This window comes from Sesamum indicum, linkage group LG10 (assembly GCF_000512975.1).
Source record: "Sesamum indicum cultivar Zhongzhi No. 13 linkage group LG10, S_indicum_v1.0, whole genome shotgun sequence".
Taxonomy (NCBI): domain Eukaryota; kingdom Viridiplantae; phylum Streptophyta; class Magnoliopsida; order Lamiales; family Pedaliaceae; genus Sesamum; species Sesamum indicum.
Genome location: NC_026154.1, coordinates 14610403 through 14630712, shown reverse-complemented (window position 1 = coordinate 14630712; position 20310 = coordinate 14610403). Strand labels below are relative to the sequence as shown.

General features: G+C 33.8%; 3 protein-coding genes across 8 annotated transcripts in view; 2 read left to right on the top strand and 1 right to left on the bottom strand.

The window, feature by feature from the left end:
* Window positions 8424–12229, top strand: LOC105172583 (tubby-like F-box protein 8). 5 transcript variants are annotated; one of them, XM_011094089.2, is made up of 6 exons: window positions 8424–8812; window positions 9122–9172; window positions 9883–10348; window positions 10473–10560; window positions 10779–10911; window positions 11304–12229. In XM_011094089.2, exons 3-6 carry the CDS (start codon window positions 10001–10003, stop codon window positions 12037–12039), a joined length of 1305 nt encoding a protein of 434 aa, XP_011092391.1. In that variant the 5' UTR covers window positions 8424–8812; window positions 9122–9172; window positions 9883–10000; the 3' UTR covers window positions 12040–12229. The 5 variants fall into 5 exon arrangements, with proteins under 5 accessions (XP_011092391.1, XP_020552978.1, XP_020552980.1 ...); XM_020697319.1 differs by having other exon boundaries at window positions 9880–10348; XM_020697321.1 differs by lacking the exon at window positions 8424–8812 and adding an exon at window positions 8843–8987.
* Window positions 15154–18306, top strand: LOC105172581. 2 transcript variants are annotated; one of them, XR_848666.2, is made up of 3 exons: window positions 15154–15324; window positions 15940–17243; window positions 18021–18306. XR_848666.2 is itself a non-coding variant. In XM_011094087.2 (2 exons), exon 2 carries the CDS (start codon window positions 15971–15973, stop codon window positions 17129–17131), a length of 1161 nt encoding a protein of 386 aa, XP_011092389.1. In that variant the 5' UTR covers window positions 15154–15324; window positions 15940–15970; the 3' UTR covers window positions 17132–17445. The 2 variants fall into 2 exon arrangements, 1 of the variants encoding a protein (XP_011092389.1); XM_011094087.2 differs by lacking the exon at window positions 18021–18306 and having other exon boundaries at window positions 15940–17445.
* Window positions 19046–20310, bottom strand: part of LOC105172582 (G-box-binding factor 4-like) — a gene marked incomplete in the record, with an annotated part of 4295 nt that continues 3030 nt past the window's right edge. The window contains 1 exon segment of the mRNA XM_020697171.1: window positions 19046–19570. Within this exon segment, the coding sequence (XP_020552830.1) occupies window positions 19490–19570 (81 nt within the window).

Genomic DNA, 20310 nt, shown 5'->3' with positions numbered 1-20310 from the left:
TCCAGATACCCGACGACCTCAGGGGTCCGGCCAGGAGGGTAGTTAGGGGGATAAGCACCTCGGTTATTCGAACAGATATATAGTGCTGAAAAGTAAAGGAAAAACAGTAAATAGAGGAGGGGTTTAAGCGGGTTACCACCACCACGGCGCGGAGAGGATCGGAACAGTGCTCTGATACCACTGTTGGGTACGAAACCCACGGTGGTATCTGTTTTTCCACAAAGCCTAACCAACTATTACACTTGGAGTAGAGTACGAAACTCCTTTAAAATTACAAACCGAGATTACAAATATAATGAACGATACACAAAGTAAATAAATAAGTGAATAAGCAAGCCATTTTTCGGATTTTAAGGCTTCTTCAACACTAGAGGGTTCTCCTAGCTCAGTATTAAGGCTAGTGTGGAAGTCCCTAAGTTTTGAGGGTATTCTAGTTTGTCTCCTATCCCACCTCACAGCCGTTCACACAGAACAAGAACAGGAAACCCACCTCACAGCCGTTCACACAGAACCGGAAGGGTGGAAGTATTTCACAGAGGAGTGCTCGGTTTTTTCTCTCTCTCTCCCACCCGAGTACAAAGGCCCCTATTTATTTGGAGAAATGGAGCCGTTGGACAAGAGGGTTTTGGGGTGGCTTTCCTTTAGCCATTGGTTTGGCTAAGGAAAGCCACCACCATTAACGGTGGTGGAAAAGGTAACAAGAATCCGCCATAGAAGGCAGCAAGAAGAGAGAGAGGGAGATTTCTCATTGGCAGCGGCGCAGAGGGGTGAAATGAGAGAGAGAGTTGACTTAGGGTTAGATAAGTAGTGTTACCTGGGTCGGGTCAAGAGGGTCGGGTTCTGGGTCGGGTGAGGGCCATCCGAATGGGCCAAAGTTTTAGTGGGCCGAGCTAATGGGCCTACCGATAGTTTGGGTCATGGGCCACATATATACCAACATTTCTGTATAATTTTCTTGAAATTCATATCCTGCAAGATTTATTCACCGGATTGAGGGGACAGAAAGTTGTTTTGACTTTCCATCCATCCTCTCAACTCTACCGCGATGTTGTCACAAAGTGTAGAGTTCTTCATGGCAGGTATGGGACTCGTCGAAAGTCGTGTATTTAGTTCAGTGTTGCTGGATGTTTTGTTTGATGGGTTTCTCGTGTTTTTGCTTATATTTTTCTTGCTTCCTGTGCTGTCGGCAATAGGTATTTATCAACTCCATGGGTACGTAGTCCGCATCTTCAGACCGTATTTTTGCATTTTTTGGGGAATTCGCCTGTTGTCAGTTATAGAAGGTGAAGTTTGATTTCTTTCTTTTCAGTTTCTTGAACTCTGAAATGGATTTTAGAAAGTGAGTTGGTACTTTTGAGTATATGGACTTGTCGAAATTTGGAGCGTTGGATCAGGCAATTTGCTATGGTCCCTTGTTGATGTTGCAGAAAGTAGTACTAATTGAATGAAGTATGCAGACAGATTGGGTGGAACACTAGCATTAGATTGGGTGAAGAATGTACAAGGTAACAAGCTTTTGCCTCTCTTGTGAATCTCATGACCTATGAAGTATGTATGAAAAAAATATTATACGCTGAAAAGAATGTTGGTAATCTAATTTAAGTAGCCATATTCTATCTAGAGTGATATCATTTATCCAAAGACATGTAATAGGGGATATATGTTTTCTGACACCTTGTATTGTCTGATTCCAGTTCTGATAGTTTTTAAGAGATATTGGCCTTTTTCATTTTAGTTAAGAATCTGGCTTATCAAGTGAATGATGTGGTGGAGCAAGATGATAACAATCTGGCTTAACAAGTGATTCAGATTCTGTTGTAAGTCATCTGGATCATTTCACCATCCTTTTTCCATTCTCTTACTCGATCAATACAACGCGTGCCTGCTCCATAAAAGACTCCTCATGTCATTCATGGTTTAATGCATGAGGTAGACAATTCCTCATCCTTGTAAGTTAGGAGTAGATGTAATTTGAATTGATGGCTTGCCCCCCTAATTTTAAACCCCAGCGGTGGAAATCATCATGTTCCTTAGTATTCTATGCAATAGTTGAAATGCATCATCCCTATAATATTCGGGATGAGACAAAATATTCCAAAAACGACGGATACTCGGAACATGAGCCTACATCAGATCTCCCTAAAAAATCATACGGGCACAGATTGGCACCTGCAGTACATACAATACATCACTATATGGCAAAGACGATATGCATGGCACGATTGTACAAAGGCCACTCATTTCCAATAGAAGAGAAACAGAAAGAGGTTATTGCAAGTTGTGGTACGTTGTTATATAATACCGCATATTTTATTTTAAATATTTTTTTACAGCACAATATTCATTATTTTTCTACAATCTTCAGGCAGAAGAAATGAATACCATTGAAGTTTTGTGTCAATCTAGACCACTAAATATTAAAGGGTATAGTCAATTGGTGGACACATTCGAACACGGGATACATTTTATCAAAGAAGTCGCAACTCATAAGCCACAACAAATTGCTTCGTCATCTGATGTTGCTCCCACAATATCCCACGGGCAAAGAAGAAGTTTTATCCGAATGTTTATTGGTTCAGTTGAACATCACTATATTGGGGTGGATATAGCTGGTCCTCCTTCTACAGTATACATCTAAGGATTATTATGTGCCCTAACCGTTTCAAAATTACTACATGCCTCAACCGCCTCAAAATGATTGGTTTCAATTGGCTCCATATATGTCAATCGAAACACAAGATTATTCTTCACAAGTACATCTTGACCTTGGTCTTGGCATTGATCAACCATATGCACTAGAATACAATATTTCACAAGGCCTATTTCCATCGTTTAGTGCATATCGTGATAATGTGGAGTCTAGTTGTGCAACAACATCAAGTCAGTTGGACATTAATTCTGGTAGTGATAATAATGAGGCGCAAAATAAGTCAATGCAAAATGTGAGCGAGAAAATAAGAAGACCTCGACTTCAACAATAGTATATGCACATAAATTATTCTCAATATAGTAATCAATAGTAGTAGCATCATATATATGAATGGTTGAAAACTATGTTTTGAAAGTACCCACATTTGAAAGATAAAAGTAATTTATGAAGGGATTTAATTGCATTTACACCCCAACCTATTATTTATTTACACAAATCATTTCTAGTTTTTGAAATATTACTTAACATACAATTTCCAAAAATATCAATACTATTGCACAAACTACCCTTATTTTTTAATTATCAAAAATAATTTTTATAATTATATAAAAAAAATGATGATTTGTGCAAACAGTTCATAAATCAGGGAACGTAAATGTAATTATCCCACTTATGAATAGATATCAAACTCTTTGTTAGGTGTAATATTGTAGACTTTAAGTCTCACACGGGCCTTCAAATATGGGCCTTCTAAATCAGGCCCACACAAAGTCCCAATCCACAACTGGACCATAGAAATAAACAAATAAATATCTCCTGATGTATATGTTTTTGTGCTTTTTAAGAAGGATAATTACAATTTTGGTACTTAAATATAGTTATTATGCAATTTTAATTTTAAATAATTTGATGTTGTAATTTTGAATATTATTTTTATATTAAATAATATTTTTTTAAAATATTGAAAAATACATTATAAAAACAATGTAAGGACAGACAAAAATTATGACAGTTGATTATAATAGTAGGTAGCATGTGGAGGAAATGATTAGACAGGGCTTCTCTTCACAAAACTTTCTTGCATTGCCATCGTACGGACCTTCTCCAGACACGTGTCCCTTTTTTTTTTTTGGAATAATAAGAAGAGATAATTATACTCTCTTCCCTTAAATTTTTGTATAATTACAGATACACTGATTATGGTTCGGAGAATCACATCTAACATCCTTAAAGTTTGCTTTCATCTAACAAATAAGTTCTTTCGTTAGTCATAACTCATTGAATTTGCTGATATTAATAAAAAAAATTGAATAAAAATTGATATTTATTCTCGATTGACTAATTATCGACTTATTGTAGGTCAAACAATTTTCTTCAGATTACTAAGCTAATCGTGGATTAATATAGAATTTTTTCTATTTCTTTAATTAAAAACAGTAAATTCGATAAATTTTGACCAATAGAGGGATTTATTTGTTAGATGGAAGCAAACATCAAATGTGTTAGATGTAATATCCCAAACTACAGAGAGTTTACGTACGATTATATCAAAACCTCAAGGAAGGGGAGTGTAATTATCCCTAATACAAACTAAGAAGATGTTTGGCTAAATTTTTTTAGCGCATCTTATTAGCTCTTACATCTTTTAAATCTTATTTTAAAAATAAATTTCTAAAACGTTTGGACAAAATAAGATTTTAAAATTTATAAAATGTTTTCTATTGGTAAAATAACTAAAAATAAAATTATAAGTATTAAAATAAAAAAAAAAAGTTGTTATTCATTAACATATTTTATTTTTAAATTTTTTAAAATACTTTCATAAATAATAAATATTAGTTTAACTTCGAATAAAATTTTTTAACAGATAATTTTTTTATATAAAAAAATGATTATTTCCTAAACTTTTGATTAAAAATAATATATATGTACTTCATGTTAGTCGAATATTAACATATATATATAATAGATATTTTATGTGTTAATTTAAGATCATTTTTAGTCGTATAATTTATAATGTCTAGAATGTATATTTTTCATTAAATATAATATCAATAGCAATTTTATTTTTGTTTAACTATAAAAACTGACTATTAAATAATAAAGCATTCTTTCTTTTTCCAAACTAAGAAAAATTAAATAGCAATAAAATCCTTGAAGATCTTATAAGATTTTTAAAAAAAATTTGCCAAACAATTTTTTAAAGCTTATAAATTCCCAAATATTTTTTACGATATTTTGAGAAGCTTACAAGTTTAGCCAAACGTTAACAATAATAATAATCAGCTTATAATACAACCACATAATTTACAAAATTTATATACATTACATAAAATTCAAATTCATAATATATAAATAAAAATATTAAAAAAAATATATATGTCACCTTATTAATAGAATTCGACATGCTGACAACTAAGCCGATTTTTTTATAGAGGTGTAAAATAAATGTTTATCATCTTATTATTGAAAATAAGCTAAAAACAATGTTGTTGCTTTATAACTTTTACTTTAAAATTAGAAAAAAATTACAACCAACTCTCTGATTTGACATAATTTCAAATATTTTTCATTACTTGAAAAATTAAAGATACCCTCCTGATGTTTGACGAAATTGTGTAATTCTTGGATGGAGGTATGAAATTGTCAATTTTGCCCTTACTGCATTTTTCTATTATTTTTAAAAATATTAAAGTTTGCAAAAAAAAATGAACGGAGTGGATGAAAAAAAATTATCCACTTAGTTCATAACAAAAATTAGAAAGTTTTTAAAAATAAATAAAATTATAATCTTTAATCCACAAGGGCATTTTGGTCAGATCACCAAAAAAATAGATGAAAACCTAATGAATTTGGCTAATTATTAGACGGCTATTAAAATAGGGAGTATTGTAATTTTTCAAACAACAAGGGGCATTCGTCGTAATTACACCAAATCTCAGCACAGATTGTTGTAATTTACCTTTTAAATTATTTAAATTAAATCAATTTAAATAAAAAGTTATAAACAGCTCTCTATCAATTTTTTAAAGTCGTTTCCTCAATACACCAACTTTAATTTTTTTTATTTTTTTATATTTATTTTGAAATACCTACAATTTTTATTATTGCTTAACTTATAATTTATTTCCACCGTAAAAATAAAAGTAAAAGCGCGACGGTCTTTAAATTTCACGGTCGCACTGTCACAGGATGGTAAAAGCAGGGCCTGTTTGGAGAATCAATTATTTACCTCCGGTGCTGTGCGCACCACCACGCGGCCACCGCTCAATTTGGCTTTGTTTCTTTCTGGAGAAAGAATTAATCATAAGTCCATAACCGTGGGAATTGTTGACCCCAAACGCGTCACTGATTCAGAGTTGGGCATTTTCTGAGTGGAATGTGATTTCATGGCAAATAATTCAAAGCTGATGAGCACCTAAATTAGGTAATATAATTAAGTCATCTTGACACTTATTGTACTACGTTTCAACATCTAATGCATCCAACTCTTGTTCATCAGACAATACACTCTCATTCCACTTATACTGATTCATATATATATATATATAATTAATTTCCAAAAACAAAATTCTATTAAGAAATATGAAGCAATACGAATAAATGTTAAAACTCGAGATATTTCGTAACGTCTAATATTACTAAGAATACAAAATCAATATCCTAAGTTAATCAAAATATTAAAAGATCTAGTTTCATACTTTAGTGATGTAGGCACATCATTTCATAGCCATTGCAAATGAGGAATTTGAGCGGTATATAAATTTTAATATCTCTTTTTTTCGGTGAGGTGTCTTTTCTAGACAAATTTCGTGAAGTTCATAGGAAATCAAAACGGCCGATATCTTATAAAAATGGGACATCGATCGAATTGCAAGTCATGTCATTTGACATTATTAGTGGGAACGAGACCATGTGTCCCTCCTGAGCCCCCATTTGGAGAATGATAATATAGGCACGCATCCTACATTGATTTGCAGACAATGAGATTGAGCAGTTTATAATCCCTAGAGCAATCTCACACCAGCAGAACTGCTTTTTCAGGATACAACTTCACGAAGTCAAAGCATCTCCTCACGCAACAAAATACATACCATTTCACACGCCACATCATTTAGAGTGGCAAGACACATTATTTGGTGCCATGTAGGAACGAGGTCATGTGTTCTTCACAAGCCCATTATTTCGAGACTGATAATAAAAACACGCGTATTACAAATAATAAAATTTAGTAACTTATAAGCCCTAAAATCTCATCAGTCCAGCAAAAACTGAGTAGGATAGCAATGCTACCTATATTAAGACTAATATGAATAGGTTAAGGTCAGAAACAAATTGGTCAAAATTCTAATAATCACATCCAATTATTGGTATAGTGATTATGATTTATAGAATATATATAGTCCAAGTAAAAGAAGAGACCAACCCAAATTTGGGGTGCTTGGAGCAGCTTATTAATTAAAGCGGTCAACTGCTTTGTGGACTTCAAATGCAGCCTAGTAAAGAGAAAAGAGGGGCAAGAAAAAGAGTATTAAAGCATGATAATTACAACTATTTATGTTTTTTTAACGTAATTCTAAGTATATTCATATTATTTAAAAAATTATAAATATTTTTTTAAATTTAATGATCGTCTAATAATGATTCCATTTTATTAATTTCCGATAAGTTTATATTCAATTTTTATGGCGAACTGTCAAAATGTTCTTTTTGGATTATAAATTGTAGTTTTATATAATTTTTTAAAATTTTTAAAATATTTTTATGGACTAATATGCTCTATGAATTATTTACTTTACTCATTCTTAATTTCTTTTCTTTTATGTTTTCTTCAAATGTTTTTACCCAAGAAAAAAGTTAAAAGTAAAGGTAAGTAGTTATTTGTACTTCACCATTTAGGGGATGCATAATTATTTTTCATTTGACGAGTATTTATAATTTCTCAAATAATAAAAGAGTATTCGTAATTATATCAACATCAAAAGAACCTATTGTAAACCCTTTTTTATACGTATCACCTATTTTTAAATATTTTTAAGTAAAAATTAATATTATTAATACTTAGATCAATTTGGGACATGAAAAAAAGTTTCCCTTCTAAGTTTAGAACAAAGTACTTATATTGGATGTGGGATTTGTTCAGATAAGGAGCGAAAAGAATTAAACCCTCTTATTGTTCACAACAAGTGCAATTCTAAAATTTTAAATCGTTGTTCATTAATAAAAAATATATCTTAAAATTCAACTCACTTATCGCTAGAACAACGAATGGTTCATCACGTCGTCTTCTTGAATACGTTAGGTAACCGTGTTTTTCGAGTTTGAACGGTTGATTGGGGTCAAACACAACACTCCAAGAGTGTTTAAGAAAATAGATTTTAGATCTTGAAATTGTTGTTCACAATGGATGCTGCTGATATTGAGTTGTTTTCTTTTAGACAGTGTAATTATTTGCCACACAAAATTAGGTCTCGTTGCTTGTGTTATTATAATCACAAAATAAACGTAATTATCAACTAAAACATGGTCAAAACCTCTCATAATCCAAGTTATAAGACCTCTTTTAAACTTAAAATTTTGAAAGAAAAATGAAAAAAAAGTAAAAAAATCCATGTGTTAGTGGTTGCTCTGTACTACGTGACTAATACATAACGAGCCTCATAATTCTTCCCCAGAACCTAACCCCACACACACACATACAATAGTAAAGTAGTTCTTGGAAACAAGAAAAAAGAGTAGTACAATAAAGTATTCGTAGACTTTTTCATCTATATAATTGTTTTCTTCTTTTCCACTATATATAACTAGTAATAATGTAGTATTTTATTCATATCATACCCTTTTTCTTCATCTTCTTCTTCCTTTTTACCTGGTTCTTGAGCTAGATTTAAGCCCATCTTAGAGTTCGGATCAGACCCTTTTTCTTTCTGTCTGTGTGTGTTAGTGTGTGAAAAAGAAGCTGATATATACACTGTGTGTGTATATATATGTGTATGTGTGTGTATTAGGTCTGACCCACTTCTTCTTTTTCTTGATCTGTTTCTTCTTTGTCTGAAAAGTTGGCTAAATTTTGGGGTTGGAAAATATACATGTATGTGTAGTTATACTTGCCGTGGAGTTGGAGTTTTGAAAATCTTTTGGGTCTTTTTTGTTTCTCTTGAGGTATAGATCTCTCATCTCATTTGCTTCAACTTAAATTTCTTAGTGGGTAAAGTTGGATGCTTTTGTGTTCCAAGTCAATGTCTCTTTTACATTCTATAAGTTTTTCGTCTCTTCTTTCTTTGTTCCTTTATTTGGAACTTTTGGGTATACAAAGAAAAGCTAAAAACCTTATCTTGTGGGACTTCTCATTCTCTCTCAATCTTTCATCTGTTTTTTCCTTCTTATTTACTCTGTTGAAGAAAAGGGTTTGTGGGTTTTGAGAGAAAGAATTTAACCACTGATTTTTCATGAATTTTCTTGTTCTTGCAGATCTCTGAAGAAGATATGGAGTTCTGTTCTCTCTTACAGCCCTTTTAGCAGGTTTGCTTCTTCTTGCTTGGGGTGCCTTTTAAGTGTGTGATTATGATTTTTGTGTAGTTTGTTTTACTTTAGACTGTACTTTGTGTTTCTTGGTTTTTGAACTTTAGGCCCAAGCTATCATCCTGAGCTCAAAATAGTATGATTATATGTTTCTTTATGTTAGCTCAATTTTAAGGATGTCTAAACATTCTTAAAATCAGCACAATGTTTCATTACCACTATTTTTGGTTGGTTTGGTTTCTGTAGGGGGAGCTAATGGGATAGAATCCTTGTAAAGTGCTGATTATGTAATAGATAAATTAATGCATACTTTTGCTGTTTGTTGGAAGTACTTTTGGCTTTCTTTTTTTCTTTTTTGATTGAGTGTATGTATTTTCAAGTGGATAGTTTAGTTTTCTTAGCTGAAAGTAGATCTTGTTTAGCTGTTCTGTTCTTTATTTTCCCTCTGCAAGTGGAAGTATGAAGACTAAATGCACTTTAAGAACCTAGAAAAGCTGTGTCTAATTAAAGTACAGTGACTCTCTCTACTTTGATGTCCATGTGAAGCTGTCTCTTTCTGCTCATCCTCTTTAATCATCTTTCCTTTGTTTTTCGATTAAATTTTCCTTCGTTTCTCTCAATGAACGGCTTTTCTCCTTTACCCTTTTATCTTTTGCTCTTTTTGATTTGTTTTGGTTTCTGAAAACCATTTCCCCTTTGCTTATTAGCAGTCGGATTCGCATTCCAACTGGTGTATAAATTATTCGGAGAAGAATTGTAACGTAGAGGATCAAGAAACCAAGTATATAGTTTTGTGGGTTGCCTCCTGGCTACCACTCAGTTTGCTCAATGTCGTTCCGCAGTATAGCTAGGGATATAAGAGAGAGCTTTGGGAGCTTATCACGTCGGAGTTTTGATGTGAGGCTGACAGGCCATTACAGGGGAAAATCACACGGTTCATCTCTTGAGTTGAATGACCAGTCTTTAGTAATTCAGAATAGTCAATGGGCTAATCTCCCTTCGGAGTTACTTTTTGATGTAATTAGAAGGTTGGAAGAGAGCGAGAGTGCATGGCCTGCCAGGAAGCATGTAGTTGCATGTGCTGCCGTTTGCCGTTCTTGGAGGAGCATGTGCAAGGAAATTGTTAAAAGTCCAGAATTTTGTGGAAAACTCACTTTTCCAGTTTCCTTGAAGCAGGTATCTTCCCTCAACAAGATCCGACTTACCTATTCCCCGTCTTTCTGCAAACATTTCATCTGTAACTTGATGTTGTTCTTACATTGTGATAAGCTAATGTGGCGTCTGTCTATTTCCGTTACAGCCAGGCAATCGGGATGGAACTATTCAGTGCTTCATAAAGAGGGACAAATCTAACTTAACCTACCATCTTTTTTTGTGTCTTAGTCCTGGTGAGTGTCGTTTAGACCGTCTACAGCTCCAGTTTCTTAACATCCGCTGTTACGTTTGTTGTTCTTAAGTCTTCATTTGCCTTATGTTTCCTCCGACGTGACCACTGTCAGATGCTCGCTCATCCTGTTAACCTTTCCATGTATCTGCCTACTTTCTGCTTTAATACCCTCAGCACTCTCGCATTTGAAGTCTCATGTATATGAATTCCATGTTGCAGCATTACTGGTTGAAAATGGGAAGTTTCTTCTCTCTGCAAAAAGAACCCGTAGAACTACTTGCACAGAGTATGTTATATCAATGGATGCAGACAACATTTCCAGATCGAGCAGCACATATATCGGAAAACTGAGGTGATTTTATCGCCAAGTATTCAATTTCTTGTGCATCTTAACTTACCTACGAGTCGTCTTCATGGAACTTGTTTGATTTCCCTCAGACTTTTAGTTGATAAAACCTCCTGTCTCTTTAATGTGTCTTGACAACGACAATTATTGTGCTGATGGGAATTTATACAAAGTTCATGTAATGGAATTTAACCTCTGAAATAACTCATTTCTCTCGCTCAATGTGTGTAACCTTTTGCATATATATATGCCGTGTAATAGGTACATGTTTTCGAAATACAACTAGAGCTTTCCGTAGTATATGTGAATGTCGGCCATGTTGGTGGATAAGTTTCAGTCTGCTGCTATACATTCTGAAATTCAGCCACCTCTCAACTACTTTCTTTTGCTTGTTGCAGATCGAACTTTCTCGGAACAAAATTTATAGTATACGACACACAACCTCCACATACATGTTCGCACATCCCACCTCCTGGGAGAACAAGCCGGAGATTCTATTCCAAGAAAGTCTCTCCAAAGGTACCAACCGGGAGTTATAACATAGCCCAGATCACATACGAGCTCAATGTGCTCGGGACACGGGGCCCTCGGAGGATGCATTGTGTTATGCGCTCAATCCCCACCTCATCGCTCGAACCCGGTGGAGTGGTGCCTGGACAACCGGAACTCATCCCAAGATCCCTCGAAGACTCATTCCGGAGCATCTCCTTCTCCAAGTCTCTTGATCGCTCCACCGAATTCAGCAGCTCAAGATTTTCTGACATTATCGGGCTGTCAAACGAAGACGGAGAGGGCGACACTAAAACAAGGCCGTTGGTTCTCAAGAACAAGGCCCCTCGATGGCACGAACAGTTACAGTGCTGGTGCCTGAACTTCCGAGGACGGGTGACAGTTGCATCCGTCAAGAACTTCCAGCTGATCGCCGCCAACCAACCCCCTGCCCCTAGCGCTCCAACACCGTCGCAGCCGACGACATCTCAACCAACAACTCAGTCAGACCATGACAAAGTCATTCTCCAATTCGGTAAGGTTGGCAAAGACATGTTCACGATGGACTATCGATACCCTCTTTCGGCCTTTCAGGCATTCGCAATCTGCTTGAGCAGCTTTGACACCAAATTGGCATGTGAATAGAGACAAGAACTGCTGACTTGCTGTCTAACTGAACTACATAAGATAGGAACTCAGTTGCCTGTAGTTTTTTACATTGTATATCTTCATATTCTTGTCTAGTAAAGATTGAGTTGTTAGTTCTGCTGTACAACTCTCATCACAATTTCTTTGGGTTCAAACAACAAACTATTGGATTTCTGGTTTTCTTCAATTTCCTAGTTTTTGCCTCATATTTTCTTTCTTGTCATTGGGTTGAGAGATCTCTTCAACTCACATGCATTTGGTTTCAAATTTTATTATATTTAGAATATAAATTATAGCGAGTTTGTTATAATTATAATTATTCTTTTTATTTTTTGAAAAAATTATAAATAACCTAAAACTACAAGAGGGTAATTTTGAACAGATATTTGTAATCATCCGTCAAAACTACATTGGGAAAATATCAATTAGCTCACGTCGAGTAGGTCGTAAGAAAAAGTTGCATGGAGGAGACGATTATGTATAGTTTTTCACTAATTATATAATTTTACTTGAACCATAGACACCAAATAATTGAATAGACACAATGAATTACATATAAGACTTTAGTATTTATCAAGATCGGGTCGTACAGACATTAAATTAACAAAATCAATCCAAAATTTATCTAAAAATTGTAATTAAATTACGGAGAAATCTTGATACGACTTTTATAAGATGTACCCCACATCATTGGCAATTTAGAAGAAAAAAGGTTATAAAAGAATAATCAATTGTGGGGGAATTCAATTTTAGGTTAAAAATTAGAAATGTGGAAGATGTCAATAATTGAAAAGAGAAAGAAGAACATGGAAGAATGTGATTGTGGGGTATAGTCAGAGTTAGAGGTAGAGGGTGACTGCCCAATGTCCATCAATATTTATGTTGCCCACCTATTAATTTATTTATTTACAAGTATTTCTTATTAATTGCCTATTCTGCCCATACATCACATTATTCTTTTACTAGTAATATTATATGGTTGTGCACATCACTACCACCCACCTGCTGCCCCATTTTTGGAATTTTACTTTATCTCAAGATGGATAAATAGAGTTTTTTTTTTTTTTTTTTTTTGGATTTTGCAGCATTATTGTATGTTCATAATAGAGGAAGGTAAGTTCAATGCACAATTCTTGAATTATGCCATCATGAATTAATTAATATAGGTCCATATGTTTAAATACATATATATTTGAATTATTTGATCACCATATAAGAAACAACATTCAAGAAAATAAGCCGTCATAATATTAAAATTATCACTAACCAAGATATTCAACGATAATATTTTTTTCTTGTCACAATAGTAATTTTTCAAAATATTTAACTGTCGAAAGAATTGTATCTAAATCGTCGTTATATTCAGCAACGTATTTAAAGTAATAACTTAATGACAGTACAATTACAACAATAGAGATATTTATTATCACAAAATTATCTTTCTATACGTGTCACTAATTATATATAATTACTCATGTATAGTCAATTTGGTCTATAATAATAACCCTAAAACATTAATAAAATTAAGAACGCCATTAACATGATAAAATAAAAATTATAATCACGTAACATATAGAATAAATTACATTAATACCCTCATAAATTAGGCTAAATACACAAACACCTCATGTCTTTCATAAAAACTATAGCTACATCCCCTGATGAGTGATAATGTAATATTTTTCAGGAGAGCGTTCGTATAACTTTCGTTTTTGAATAGGGGACATAGCCGTAATTTGCAAAATGTATCGAGTATTTGTGCAGTTTAGCCTAATATCAGGAGGTGTCAATGTAATTTACCCGAATATATATATATATATATAATAAATGATATTTTTGTATTATTATTTGAGTTCTTGCATTAATACTATAATAGTTTGATTGGGAAAATATTTCAATAAAATACTTATAACAATTTTTGTTGGCCATAATTAAAGGATAATGTGTTGTCGCTTGCATTGAATTCTCCAAAGCATTATCACGTGTTATTATTTATTTTATTTATTTATTATATATATTTAAAAAAAGAAAAAGAAAAAAATAAATTTTTGTCCATATCCCAAAGAAGTGAGATGTTGGTTGGTACTGATTGCTAACGTGCTGACAAATTAATTAATTACATGACATAAATATATAATAATATTATTATCTGCCCACATCAAATATCAATCTGATTTAATTATTTTTTTAAATTTTATTAATAGAAATTCAAATGAATAAAAGTGGACGACAAAAGCATCCTCTTATACTATATTTGGATTAAAAAATAATTTATCGACGAATTGAAAAATATGGAAGAATAATATATTACGTAAAAATATGTTATTTGAAATAAGGAAAATATCGATATTTTCGTTCGGATTAAATTAAAAAATAATTTATCGACGAATTGAAAAATATGGAAGAATAATATATTACGTAAAAATATGTTATTTGAAATAAGGAACGATATTTTCGTTCGCCAATTAGAAATTATTTATTCTTATTTCATGTATGTTTTGAAATTATTTTTATGTTTTATGTACTTCTTTTGTTTTATTTTTAAATAATTATTCGTGATTTTGCGTAGATTTTGAAATTGTTTTTTTTTTCTCCTCAAGTTTTGGATTATCGTCTTTTTCAAAAAATATATATTTTTATATAAAAATATATTTTTTTTCGGAGTAATGTATTATTGTGGTGTAATAAATGCACAATAAATGGAATGACTAAGAAATAAAATCATTTTTAATTTTTTTTTAGTAAAATGTGCTTTGCAAGGGGGACAGAGGGGAAATATTCATGTAATTTAGGTTATATTTTTTTAATTTTCAAATTTATTTAAAAAATAAGTGTAGATAAAACAAATAATAATAAATCCCATATATATTAAAAATAATTAAATCGATTAATTTTTCTTGTAAAGAAAATTAAGAATATTTTGTTATTATATTTATATTTAAAAATATGAGGAATTATTTGATTTTGTTGAATTATTATGTGAACCAAGTAAAATTATCCACTTGTCATTTTTGTAATTTTATTTATTTATTTTTTTTTTGGGAATTGTTGCAAATTTTCACTGTAATGAGAGAGTATTTATATAAACGTTTCTTCGTCTACACAGTTCTTCATTTGTGAGCATTCCAAATTTTTCCTTTTTTTTTTTTCTTTCTCAGCCAAAGGGCGGGGGGCTTCGTGTCCTTCGCTAGGGTTTCAATTTCCCTTTGGCTTTGAAATTTTTTGTTTTCTGGGTCTCGAGGAATTTTGATGTTGGCATTCGTGTACGCGTAACACATCGAGGTACGTCTTTTTGTTCAGTGATTTGGTGTGTGTGTGTGTGTGTGTGTGTGTTTTCTTATGAAATTCTGTGAAATCCCATTTTGCTTATTTGAATTTTGCTTTTCGCCTGGGGTGAGAGCATGTTGTCTTGATACTTACGCGGGCTTTGTTAAAGATCTGTTTTTGTGGCTATTCTTGATCTGGGTTTTGCGTCTTGTTTGGAAAATTTTAAGTGAATTTTTGGGCTTTTCATTGATTCATTAATCCGCTTGAACAGAGTTGTAACGTGAATTTTCGGGAGTCTTGATCTTGTTTGTCAGAATGTTGATATTTGGTTGGTTCTGTGGGGTGTGTGTTTGTGTGTCAGGTGTTCTTGATTGGTGTTTGAAAAACTATGGTTTCTGGGTTGTGGTTGGTTGATGAAATTGGTTGAGAGCGTTCGGTCCTTGAAATGTGTTTTGTGAATTCTCAAGGGGTCGTGTAAAATTTTGCATAAAGTTATTTGGAGATTTCAACATGCGCTATTCGGATTTTGTTGAGTATGTTTTGGAGATTTCCACGTTATCGTTTGTTGATTTGGGGTCGTTAATTGGGTTTCAGCTGATGTATGGATTTTCTAACTCAAGTTTATTCCAGGATTTTGAAGAGATCTGTTATACTTTGAAGAATGCCTTCCTCAGACAGTCATGGATCCACTATGCCGTTTGCTTCGTTTCGTCGGTCTATCTTGACCATTAGAAGCGATCAGGTTCATACGGAAATGAGCCATGATCCAAATATGCAGGACCTGGAATTATTTCAAAGACAAGTCTTTGCCCGGTTTCATGAGCTTTCACTGGCTAAAGCTGATGACTTCCTCTCCGTTTCTTGGATACAAAAGCTGTTAGATGCATTTACTGGCTGTCAAGAGGATTTCAGAGCCATTCTTTGTAAAAATAAAGTGCTGCTTTCAAAACCACCAGCAGATAAGTTTGCTACTGAATACTTTGATCGGGCCATTAAGGCAATGGATATCTTTAATGCAACTCGTGATGGTCTTGAGACAGTTCGTCTGTGGCAGAAACACTTAGAGATAATAGTGTGCGCTCTTGATTCTAACTCGAAGATGATTGGCGAAGGTCAGTTGCGTCGAGCAAGAAAAGCCTTGATGGATTTGGCACTTCTGATGCTAGATGACAAAGATACTGGTTCTGTATTTTCACATAGAAACCGGTCTTTTGGTCGTAAAGGCAAGGATCACCATCGTGGTCCATCAGGGCACTCTAGATCACTATCTTGGAGTGTATCACATACTTGGTCAGCTTCTAAGCAGCTCCAGTCTTTTGCCAACAATTTGCTTTCACCTCGTGCAAATGAAGTGACAGCCACTAATGGTCTGGCTATGCTCATCTTTTCGATGAGCTTTATTGTCATGTTTGTTTTATGGGTTCTTGTTGCTGCAATCCCCTGTCAAGATCGAGGTGTTCAAATTCATTTTGCAATCCCTCGTCAATTCCCATGGACTTCACCATTCTTTTTGCTTCATAGTCGGATAATGGATGAATCCAAGAAGAGAGATCGACGTAATTCCAGTGGATTATTAAAGGAAATATATGAAATAGAGAAGTGTGTGCATCAGATGACTGACTTGGTAGATGCGGCTCAGTTCCCACTGTCGGAGGAACTGAAGGAAGAACTAAGAGAGAATGTAGAGGAGTTGTCGGTAGTTTGTCAAGCTTTCAAGACTGGACTGGATCCACTAGAACGGAAGTTGCGGGATACATTCAGGAAGGTTATGAGTTGCCGCACTGAGGGTCTTGATTTACTAGGCAAGGCTACTGAACCATAACGAAGCGGTGTGGGAAGGAAGAAAAAATTGCAAATATTTTATCATATTAGTTTTTACCAGCTTAATTGAAGGGAAGCAGTCAGATTGTTGCCAACAGTAATATATTTATCAGGTAGATTTTGTACTTATCAATATACTTTCTTGTAAAAATGACTTGGTGTCTGTTGTATCTTCCTGCTTCTAGACTTCAGTACCCGCTCAGCCTTTGATTTTTCATTCTTGTTAAAGATTTAAGTCTTAACAGTATGCCCTTTCAAACAGTATGTACTTCTTTGAGTCAACAGATTATCGAGATTTTTCTTTTTGATTGGATTTTCCAGCTACCTTGTTCCCTAATTCTGTGTGCGTTGTGGGTGCCTTTTCTTGATTACATGCATGTACATTGTATATAAAGAGCAGGGACGTAGACTATTTTGCGTTCTTTCTGCTGTCAAACGGTTTGAGTCGTGCAGCTAGCAATGCATGGTTTTATTGAATAGTTGCTAATGCTTGACTTGGCGGAGCAATATTTGCTCAACCGCACATGTGCATCAAAATTTATAGCTGTTCTTGGTATTGTGACATGATTATCTGTACTCATGGACATTGAATGTAACTGAGGATATACGGTAGTCGACTTGTTTCCTGTCCGAACAGCTTCTTAGTTGACAATCTCCTACTTTTCTGGGTTGTATTTTCAAATGATTGCTCACATTGACCTTAGTTTTCAACATATCCGATCTCTGCTTATCTGGCTGTATGTCGCATAGCTGTATTTGTCTGAAATCATGGTGGGAGGCTTGTCGCTTTGTTGTTCCAATAGTTGATAAGTATCTGGGATATGCAGTTAATTATTAATGCAAGTGTTTCTTGATTATTTTAAGAACATACATGTTTGTTTATTTTGCAGGTTTGTTTACATGGGTTTCAATGATTGGCCTCAGAATCCAGTGAGATTATTCCTGGCAAAAATCTGGCACTGAAACTGAAGTAAACTACCAATTCTGAGTCATTTCTCGGCAGTAGCTGTATTTCTTAATTTGGTGAGCAAAAGTAATGTAGTAGGGATTAAGAATTATGGTTGAGAAGATACATAGAGAATAGAAGAACAATATCAAGAAAAATGTTAGCTGCACATGATGTTCTCCTGTCAATTATTACAGAACAATTTTTATTTATTTATTTTGTGTGGCTAATCTTTATTTGATTGGAAGAAGGCGTTCGTTCGTGGGGCAATAAGATGGGCTGCTGCTATTAAATATTAGATAGCTCTGTTGGCTCGGCCACCATTCTTGGGGTGTAAACAGGCTGGACAAATTTGAATCAAGAGAATGCATAAACATGTCTACCACCTAACTTATTCATCAACGCCCACAAAATTCAAACACATTTTCTAGCATTTATTAAAGTGTAACACCACTATCAATAACTAATGAATAATTAGTCTAATAGTAATATCTACTAACAATTTGCAATTTTTCTGATTAACAAATATCAACCTTTGTGTATGATTTGAACATAAATCCCTTATTCTTTTTTGCGCCGTTTAATGTATACAAGTCACGTATATAATATTTTATAAAAATAAATAGATAATATAATTTTTCTCCACGTGGATTACATATATTGAATGCTATAAAGATGCGACAGGAATAACGTCTTCAATAGTTTTTATTAAAATGTGCACCCACATGCAAAAACAGCCAAATTAGCAAACAGTATGTGTCCATAACATCAATTTTCTATCAGAATCCTCCTGAGGATGGAAATAGTGTAGGAGATAGTCCTTTTCCCTCCATTTGTCATCCCTTGCCTAACTTCTCACACTTCAATTATATGCAAAAGAATGCAGGAGTTTATTCTACTACTCTAAGCAACTGTGATAGATGCAGAGTAAATTGCAAGGGAGGAACTAATTCCTAATTGCATCAAGTCATCCTTCTCTTTTAGATAGGAGCTACAAGTTTGCTAAATAAGATTACATAACAAATATTTGAATGTCATTATGTAATATTGATGTCAATTAGCACTATTGAGACGCCTTTCTCTGGCATGTGGGGGTAAACTATATATCAATATAGAAGCATGACATCTACAAGACCTAGCTGTGCAATATGCAAATTTAACTATGTATCTGACCACCGCCCTCAGCATCACCATATCCGTCAGAGTTCTGTTTTGACTCAAAAGTTTCAACTGCCTGATTCAGCTTTTTCCTTTACAAATGAACATCAAAGACTACTTCATCTGTTGTTGACTATCAGATAAATATCACCAACCAGACCATGCCAGAATGTCAGCTCGCGACATTACTAACAGGCCACAGCAGGCAAGAACTAGCTTCATCTACCTTTATTATGAGTCATAGCTAGAAAGCACCTACCATTCCATGGAATGCACTCTCCGCAGAACTCTTGGAGGCCTTCGCTTCTCTACAACTGGGATTAGGTTCTCCATAAGCTGCAAGCAGAACCAAGCTAAAGTTACATTTTGGAGTTGCATGGTAACTGACATACATACAACTAAAACTGATTTCCAGGATAGAGATTCACATATCAAGACCACACCAGTGAGCCACATCTGTCAATACAAAAGCGATCCTAATCAAGTCCAAATTTGGCAGATAGCGTATCTAAAGCATAGGAGTAGGAATTCTTACATCGTTCCTTCATAGTAGAGACAACCTCTATTAGAATTTAGAGGTATGTTATCTAATAAGCATACATATGAGGCCTGCTCTGGATAGTTAAATCCAACTACGCAGATGTAAAAAGATGCAGCCCATATCATACGCCAAATTGAAAAGGTTAATCAATTAATACATCCTCAAAATATATCACTTGTAAACATTTTTCCTAATAGTTCAAATTAGCTTGCGGAAATATTACATGAAGTGTAACAGCCATTACCATACCATATCCACCCCAAGCAACCAACAAAATTAGTATCCAGTTCACTTTTTGCTGTTATAGTAAAAAACAAAGAGATCTTAGACATTGTCTACTTACAGAACAATTTATTTGTTGCATTATCATTCTATTTACAATTGAGTCTATAAACAGTGGTCAATTTTGCTATTTAATTATTTTATCTCAGCAAACATGGCAAGAAATCATAACAAAATAATTGTTGGTTAATTATAGTTTGGGATGACAACTCAAAAGCAGATTTTCCTTTTTTTTTTTTTTTTTTTTTTTTTC

Coding starts and splice junctions, on each gene's coding strand:
- LOC105172583 (XM_011094089.2), top strand. CDS start 10,001: ATGTCGTTCCGCAGTATAGCTAGGGATATAAGAGAGAGCTTTGGGAGC. Junction 10,349..10,472: donor TTCCAGTTTCCTTGAAGCAG/GTATCTTCCCTC, acceptor TTTCCGTTACAG/CCAGGCAATCGGGATGGAAC. Junction 10,912..11,303: donor ACATATATCGGAAAACTGAG/GTGATTTTATCG, acceptor TGCTTGTTGCAG/ATCGAACTTTCTCGGAACAA.
- LOC105172581 (XM_011094087.2), top strand. CDS start 15,971: ATGCCTTCCTCAGACAGTCATGGATCCACTATGCCGTTTGCTTCGTTT.